This window comes from Theropithecus gelada, chromosome 6, assembly GCF_003255815.1.
Source record: "Theropithecus gelada isolate Dixy chromosome 6, Tgel_1.0, whole genome shotgun sequence".
NCBI lineage: Eukaryota > Metazoa > Chordata > Mammalia > Primates > Cercopithecidae > Theropithecus > Theropithecus gelada.
In genome coordinates, this window is record NC_037673.1 from 169407979 (window position 1) to 169416452 (window position 8474).

General features: G+C 55.7%; 1 protein-coding gene across 4 annotated transcripts; it reads right to left on the reverse strand.

Annotated features, from left to right (window-relative positions):
* Positions 1 to 5163: 5163 nt before the first annotated feature.
* Positions 5164 to 8437, reverse strand: NKX2-5 (NK2 homeobox 5). 4 transcript variants are annotated; one of them, XM_025388293.1, is made up of 2 exons: positions 7836 to 8437; positions 5164 to 6539 (listed from the first exon to the last, which is right to left on the reverse strand). In XM_025388293.1, the coding sequence occupies exons 1-2, from the start codon at positions 8167 to 8169 to the stop codon at positions 6475 to 6477; spliced, it is 399 nt and encodes a 132-aa protein (XP_025244078.1). In that variant the 5' UTR covers positions 8170 to 8437; the 3' UTR covers positions 5164 to 6474. The 4 variants fall into 4 exon arrangements, with proteins under 4 accessions (XP_025244078.1, XP_025244079.1, XP_025244076.1 ...); XM_025388294.1 differs by having other exon boundaries at positions 5164 to 6576; XM_025388291.1 differs by having other exon boundaries at positions 5169 to 6283.
* Between the last annotated feature and the right edge of the window lie 37 nt (positions 8438 to 8474).

An 8474-nucleotide genomic window follows, 5' to 3' on the forward strand; every position in this document is an offset into this window, starting at 1 on the left:
TTTTTTTTTTTTTTTTTTTTTTTGTGACGGAGTCTCACCCTGCCTCCCAGGGTGGAGTGCAGTGGCAGGATCTCTGCTCACTGCAAGCTCCGCCTCCTGGGTTCAGGCCATTCTCCTGCCTCAGCCTCCCAAGTGGCTGGGACTACAGGCGCCTGCCACCACGCCCAGCTAATTTTTTGTATTTTTAGTAGAGATAGGGTTCCACTGTGTTAGCCAGGATGGTCTCAATCTCCTGACCTCGTGATCCGCCAACCTGGGTCTCCCAAAGTGCTGGGATTACAGGCATGAGCCATTGCGCCCGGCCCCAACAAAACCATTTTAAGGCTCACTTTCTTTATCTGTAAAATGGACTCCACAATGAACAGCAGATTTCAAGGCATCAGTGAGCTCACACAGAGAGCCTGGCATACTGTAAGCCCCCATGGAGGCTGGTTTGCCCCTAGTCTACTTCCTGCAGGACTCTGATGTGGAGTTTAGGATCTGGGTAGAACAAATGAACTGTCTCTGAATAGTCCTCCCAAATTGCTCTTCTTTCCATAGCAGCACTGGCAGGACCTGAGCTTCACAAGCCACAGGGATGGCTTTGGGGTCCAGACTGAGACAGGCATGTCCCAGAGTCTCTCTCTCCCAGCCTCCACCATTCCACTCTCCTGCCCAGGGTCCCCAGGGCTGCCTGGCTTGTGTCTCAGCCACTGGATCACAGCAAACACACAGAGACCCTGAGATAGAAGAGCAGGGCCTGGAGAGGGGAAATCTGACTCCAGTTTCCCGCAGGCCCTCAAGAACTGGAGCCTGGGCAGTCTGGGGCCTCTGCTGGTAGCGGTTGTGGTTCTCCAACCTGCCAAATGATGAGAATCACCTGGACACCAATGCAGTCCCGCAGGGCCTGTCCCTGGGGAGTCCAATTCAAGGGAGCTGGGGCAGGCAGGGGTTGGGGTTTGTCCGGGCCTCCAGGCAGTTTGTGTCTTCGGGCAAGTTTGGGAGCTGCTGAGAGTGGGTTGAAGAGCTAGGGCTCTCTGGAACCATCTGGATTCCAGCACCAGTTTCCCTACTCCACACTACTGGAGTGGCCTTAGGTAGGTGATGTTTTTAACTTCTCTGGGTTTCAATTTCCTCTTTGGAAAATGACAGAATGAGATTTGCAGGGTAAGCATTTAGCCCTGGGCCTGGCACAAAGTAAGCACCAACAGATGTTAGGCAATAATCCATACTGTTATTCCACGCAGCTGTGGGCTGCGGCAGGGTGGGGAGCCCATGGTGCTCTGAGGGTGCCCTCGGGTGTCTTCACTGCCCACCACTGGGGTAAGCTCTCCTCTGAGACGCAGCAAGAGGGCCAGGCTGCATCCCTGGAGTCCCAGCTGCCACCATCCCGTCTGAGATTCCTCTCAGGCTCAAAGGGAGTTAAGAAGCGTGCTTCTCTCGTCATTTGTTGTGCCTGGCACATAGAAATCATCCAGGAGTTGTTAGCTAATATCATGTGTGTACACTTTAATAGACAAACATTTCTTGGCGCCTACTCTTTGCCAGTCCTGAACTGGGGATGGGATCACACCACGTACTGGGGCTCTGGAACCAGCCTGCCTGGGCTTGAAACCAAGCTCTGACACTGACCAGCTGTGTGACCCTGGGCAACATACTCCTCCTTTCTGGGTTTAAAATGAATCCTTCATCTGTTTCCTCACGAGAACCCAGAGGCATAAAAAGGGATTAAATGGGTTCACTTGTAAAGAGCTCAGAACAGTGCCTGGCACGCGGTAAATTCTGAGAGTGATAAATTAAACGCAGGCCACAGGTCCCTTTCTCCAGGAGCTCAGCCTGGTAGGGGAGTCAGCAAGCCTTAGGGGCCACAAGGTTGTTGCCTGCGGCAGAGAAGCGCAGGGCCTGAGCCCGGAATGCTCCCGTGAGGATGCGAGGGGCCGGCGCTGCGGGGAAGACGGTGCTACTGTCGCGCGGGACCGAGTGAAGAGAGTCTGCGGTGAACCCTGCGGCTTCTGCGCGTCTGTTAAAAATACAGGTATTTAGATACACAACGTGGCGTCCACTTAAGGTGAAATCTAAACAAAATAAAACGACAGAAGCCATTCTGATTTGGCCGAACACGTGCCTGCCGGCTGGGAATGACCCGAGGAAAGGAAGGGACGGCGGGGCCAGTCAGTGCGGCGCGGCCGGGTGGGAGGCGGTGGACTGGCCTGTAGTGCTGGGAACCCCCAGCCCCGGCCCGCCTTTGCCAGGAACCACCCAGCTGATTTTTTTTCCTTTCTTTTTAAAATAAACCTACCTTCCTTCCCCGATTTTTTTCTTTTTAACCTCGCTGTTTATCTCCAATTTTTTTTTTTTTTTTTTTTTAAGCTGCGGCGTGTTCTTGTTCGATTTTCTAAAAATACTAGAAATGAAATGAGTCCCCTAGGTGCCTCCCTGGCGCCCTGGGCATGGAGAGCTCATGCCTGCGCCACCCTCATCTCCGCTGGCTTTGCCACCTCGGAGGCGCCCCATACTTCTCCTTTGTTTTGCTTTTCTCTGTGCCGGTTGAGTTTTCTTACCCTGAATGCATCGTTTATGCAATTAGCAATTGAAAACAAAACAAATATCACCGACATAATTGGAGTGGGGGTCGCTATGTAAACACGGGGCGTCGTTAGTTTAAGGTACTTCTGACCCTGTCCCGGCCTGAGCCCTGGCTCCCTGACTCAGCGCCCAGGCGGTAAAGCCTCGCTCCAGTCAGGCGAGGGCAGTCCGTGCTGCTTCCCTGAGTTCTGCCATCTACGGCCCAGTCATGAGCCCGGATATGAGGCCTGAGACTCTCACCCCACTGGCAAGAGTCTGGGGTCCGCTCAGCGCCGCCGGGAGCCAGTCTGGCTGCATCTTTACTGGAGAGACATCCACAGTGTGGCGGGCTCTGGCTTCAGGAGCAAGCTCCCCAGTATGTACCCTGTGTGTTTCCCAGCTCCCGTTCCCACTTAGGGACTGGATGATCTTGACCATCCATGTAACCCCCTCAGTTTCCCGGTCTGCAAATGAAGGTGGGTTAGGTGAGAGAACTCCTGTATACACTTAGCCGGGGGTGCTGGCATTGGTAAGCCCTGGCAGATGCCAGCCAGCCAGCCGTTGTGAGCCTTTGTGAGTGCTTTGGGAAAGCTGCAGGAGATCCTAGCTCACTCAGCTGATCTCCGAAGGGACAGTATGACACATAAAGAGGGAGGTATCATGGAGAAATCCTCGTGGTATAAGGTTAAGTGAAATAAATATTATTTCTAATGTTACTGCAGACACCTGTAAGATGAAAAAGACCCACATGAGTGCAGGACCAAGGCCACAGTGATCTGATTAAGAGCAAATATGGGTCATTTCGGATAGGATTTCCCAGTTGTGTGAGTAAGGCCGCCTGCTGGGGCTGTGGGCTGGGACTGCCTAGCAGGAGAGCACCATCCTGCTCAGGAGCTGGTCTGGCAACCTGGAGGAGCCTTGGCGTGCCCCTCCATAAGACTGAGATGGGAACACATTAATGGCTCACAGCAGGGGCCTAGGCCCAGGAGGCGGAATGCCAGGGCTGAGGTGACCATCCTGCTTCCACTCCTGATGGCCCTCTCCAGCTGCCAGCTGGCTCGGACCTTCAGGTCCCTTCTTCTACTCAGCCAGCCTTGAGCATAGCCCTTTCCTCTCCCTTCCCACAGCACAGCCCAGAACCCTGCGATGGTAGACTGCTTGCACTCCACTGCCCTTGTATCCCACTGTGTCCAGTGGTAACACTGGGTATAGACAGTGGTAGCACTTAGAACCTCCTGGCATCCTCCCCTCTTCCACGGGCATGTGGCACTTACCCAGAGAGATAACACAGGCATTGGCAGGGCTGCATGGTTCCTGGTGAGGCAGTAGGACAGCTCCTGGTTGTGCCAGGCCAGCCTGGCAACTCTTACTGGGAGTCAGGGGAACATTCAGAAGCACTCGGTGCCTGACTGCCACAAACAATGCTTTGGCTGTATCGGGGGCTATCAGCCGGATGTCCCAATGCCCCAGGCCTCCAACTCAGTGCTTCCTGGGCAAAATATCAGAAAAATCCATATCCAGTGAGAAAACAAATCCTCAACTCCCCCGGCTTTGGTCTCTTTTAAATCAGCATCTTAAAAAGATCCTGGGTTAGTTCCTCAGGCTCTGGGGCTGGTGATAGAGAAGCTGGAGGTCAGGTCCCAGCACCTGCTGACTGGCGATCCAGGATGAGAGCAAGGTATGTTTGTTACCCTCATTTTACAAACAACAACCACCACCACCACCACCACCACCACCACCGCCACCATCACCACCACCACCACCATCACCACCACCACCACGGAGGCATGCAGTGAGCAAGTCCCATAACAAGCAGGGTTTAAACTTGATTTCACAGAGCCTCAGTTTTCTCATCTATAAAATCAGGACAGTAGTAACACTTGTTGGTCAGAACTATGGTGAAATTAAATGCCCTAAGGAAAGGACATCAGTAAGGTTAGGGCTTAGGGGCTCCCTTGGACCATGTGAATTTATGGGGCCTCACCAGGGCTAGAGGTGAGCACCCTCTGCAGACACCTCTATGGGGCCCAGCCCCAGCACTCAGTCCCGCGGGCAGCTGATGAGGCCCCAAGGTGGCATCTGAGGAGCCTGAGAACGCTTGACAAGGGCTTGGGTTCTTGGCCTTTACATCTGTAAACAGGTTAAGGCGTTCTTTTAAGTGGGATGATCACAGTGCCCTCCAGCTACAGAGGGCCCAGGTTCTTTTGCTTTCCATTTAATGCCCAGTGCCTGGAACCGTGCCTGGCACATATTAGGATTCAAGGAGGGGAGCTTGGGAGCACAGGGAAGGCGGTCTCTGAAGTGAGACAACCAGAGTTTAACCTGAGTTCAACTAGTACTGGCTATTTGCTCGCAGGTAAGTCATTTAAATCCCTCCGGGCCTCAGTTTCTAAACTTTAAAATAGGATTTTTTTTTTTTTTGATTATTGAGAATTATATGAGACAATCTCAGAAAGTGCCCAACACGGAACCAGTATGGTTCCAGCAAGGGTTAGTTTTTATTAGTATCAATGTTATCAATTTGCTCAGCGAATGCCTGTGCCTGAGACCTGAGACCAATCCTGGGCGGCCACCTCTCTCCTGTTTCTGAAGCGCCGCAAGCTGAAAGAAGCACACGTGCGGGGTCAACGCACTCTCTTTAATGGGAAGGGGATTCTCATTTCTTACAGCAATAGGTAAAAACATAAATACGGGTGGGTGGGTGCGTGGGCGGGTGGCGGCGAGATAGCAAAGGCCCGGGCTCCCGGCCCTGGCTCGCGGAATGGGCGGTCGGATCTCAGGCCCCGTGTGCCCGGGCTCAGTCCCAATTCACTGGTCGTTCTGCCGGGGGTGCCCATGGACTCTCGGAGGGCACTCCTGGGGGGACAGCTAAGACACCAGGCTGCAGCATCACTCATTGCAGGCTGCATAATCGCCGCCACAAACTCTCCCGTGCGCAAGAACGAACGCGCGTGGGACAGAAAAAGTTCCTAGCTCTCCGCAGGAGTGAATGCAAAATCCAGGGGACTCAGGGTCAGGTTGGGAGCCCCTTCTCCCCCGGAGAGTCAGGGAGCTCTTGAGGTGGGATCAGTCAGGGGCGCGCCACGCGGGTCCCTTCCCTACCAGGCTCGGATACCATGCAGCGTGGACACTCCCGAGTTGCTCTGCGGAATCCCGGGGCTCTGAACCGCATTCAAGTCCCCGACACCGAAGTTCACGAAGTTGTTGTTGGCGGCGGCAGTGGCCGGCTGAGCTGGAGAAGGCCCGGTGGGGTAAGCGGCGGTGCAGCTGTAGCCAGGGCTGCAGGCCGCGCTGCCGTAACCCGGATAGGCGGGGTAGGCGTTATAGCCGTAGGCATTGAGGCCCACGCCGTAGGCAGGCGCGTAGGGTGCCGAGTCCCCTAAGCATGGTTTGCCATCGCGCACCAGCACTGGCACGGCGATCCTGCGGGCAGGCGGCGGCGGCGGCGGGGGCAGCCCCACCAGCTCCAGAGTCTGGTCCTGCCGCTGCCGCTTGCACTTATAGCGCCGGTTCTGGAACCAGATCTTGACCTGCGTGGACGTGAGTTTCAACACGCTGGCCAGCTGGTCGCGTTCGGGGGCCGACAGGTACCGCTGCTGCTTGAAGCGCCGCTCCAGCTCGTAGACCTGCGCCTGCGAGAAGAGCACGCGCGGCTTCCTCCGCCGTCTCGCCCGGGGCCGCTCCGCGTTGTCCGCCTCTGGCTTCTCCAGCTCCACCACCTTCTGCAGCGCGCACAGCTCTGAGGGGGAACAGAGAGGCAGAGAGACGCTTGGTAAGAGCGGCTCGACCTACGGAGCGCGGCCGCACAATAATGGTAAGGGATCCTCGTGGATGCCACTCTGTCCTGCCTGGAGAGCCCAGCTGGCTGCGGCTCACTCTGCCAAGTGCACTGGGAGCCACCGACACGTCTCACTCAGCATTTGTCGAAAGTCAGGCTCGGCTCAAGGCTCTGGAGAACAAAACGAGAGATCTCTGCCCTCGGGGCAGTTCACACCCTGGTGAGAGAGACAGATGGTGACTTAAAATTTCAGGCTGCAAAAATAAATAAATAAATAAATAAATAAATAAATAAATAAATAAATAAAAATGAAAAAATAAAAAATAAATAAAACCAGGTGTTGCTCTGGGGTGAACTGAATTAGGGCTAGTTTGGTTTGAGAAGTTAAACCAACAGAGGCCGAGGCCTCACTCTTAGGGACAGTCTTATCTCAAAATTAAGGAATCAAGAAACAGAAGGCCAGGAGTGTTGGTTTGGTGATCGGAGGCTCCAGCCTGGCCGCAGCAGGGTTTGCGCAGTGTCCAAGAAGCCGCGGGTGGGCAGGCGGCCTCGGAACCTGCCTTGCTGGCTTCCTCGAATTGGTAGCGATCAGTTCTAGCCGCGGTGCCCGCCCGAATTTGTTCACAGGCCTCTATTCCTCAACCTCCGAATTCTCTCCCGGCTCACAGCGGCCTTCGCCCAGCGCCTGCGGCCTCCCGGGAATCGCCCGGGCTCCTGCCTTGAGCGAGGGTCTCCCAGCAGGCCCCTTTCTGCGGCAGGGCCGGCCTCCCTCCCGGATCCTGGGTTGGCCTGCAGGATGATCCCGCACCCATCTCGTCCATTACCCCGCGCCCGCGGTAGCGCAACCTTTCCTAACTTTTCCACGAGGGAACCTCTCCGCCCTGGCAGCGCCAGGAAGTTGTGCTGAAAAAATAAAGCGAAGTCAGATTCCAGAGGCTCCGCGGTATCCCATTTTAAAATCAAGGCCCTGGATCCCAAACTTCACTTTCCTGGCGCAAAGAAGGAAAGAGCCCAGAAACCCGGGTCGCGGGTGGGCTGCAGAAAGAAGGTCCAGGACCCTCCTCCGATTGTACGCAAAAGCGTGTCTGTGAGCAACATTTCAATTTCTGTTTAGCGGTTCTCATCAGATTCTTAAAAAGATCCGTAAATCCAAAGGAGATTTAAAAACAGAGATTATCTAATTGTCTCTCTGTTCTGTCTACCATAAACCGATTTTTCAACTTCCTACCAGACCCAGGAGCAGAGCCGAAGCCGCCCGGGGCTTTGTTAGGCCGGGGGTAAATGTTTTTTGGTCTCTTGCTTCTGATCCTTTCAATCTGGCATTTCCTCTGAATCTCCGATTGGACGCGGCGCGCGGGAGCCCTGGCGACAACACCAGGCATCTTACATTCTGAGCCCCCCGCCGGATCCCAGCCCTCGGCCCAGGGGCGCGTGTCTCCTCCTCCTGGCCCTGAGTTTCTTGAGGGCGAAAGCGACCCAGGAGGGGAGAAGGGGGCCTGTGTTTCCTCCTCACCTTTCTTTTCGGCTCGAGGGTCCTTGGCTGGGTCAGGGTCGCTGTAGGCACGCGGATAGAAGGCGGGGGCGGCGGGAAAGGCAGACGCACACTTGGCGGGTGAAGGCGCGGGGCCCAACTCTGCGCGCAGCTCTGGGAGGCCCGGCGCAGCCGCCTCGGGCCCGGCGTAGGCCTCTGGCTTGAAGGTGGCCAGCATGCAGGAGGAGGGCGCCAGGGTGGCCTCCAGGCGCGCAGAGAGTTCTCCGGCGGCGGCCAGGCTGCGCTGCTGCTGCTCCAGGTTCAGGATGTCTTTGACTGAGAAGGGCGTGGGCGTGAGCGCAGGGCTGGGGAACATGGTGGCAGCGCCAGTCTCACAGCGCCAGGTGGGCGGCACAGAGCGGCGCTGCCCACTGCCCCTGGCAGCTTCCCTGCATGGTGCCGCCGCCCGCCCGCGCACCCGCCGGCCAGCTCTGGATGTGTCTGGGCAGCAGGTAGCGCTGAGCACAAGGGGCAGGAGAGGCGGGACCAGGCCAGAGGAGGGGGATTCAGCCTGCCATTGGGCCAGGGGCCTCGATGACAGGAGCGATGAGCAGTTTCGTGTCACCTAATATAGTCATAGGGCTAAAAAAAAAAAAAAAAAAAAAAAAAAAAAAAAAAAAA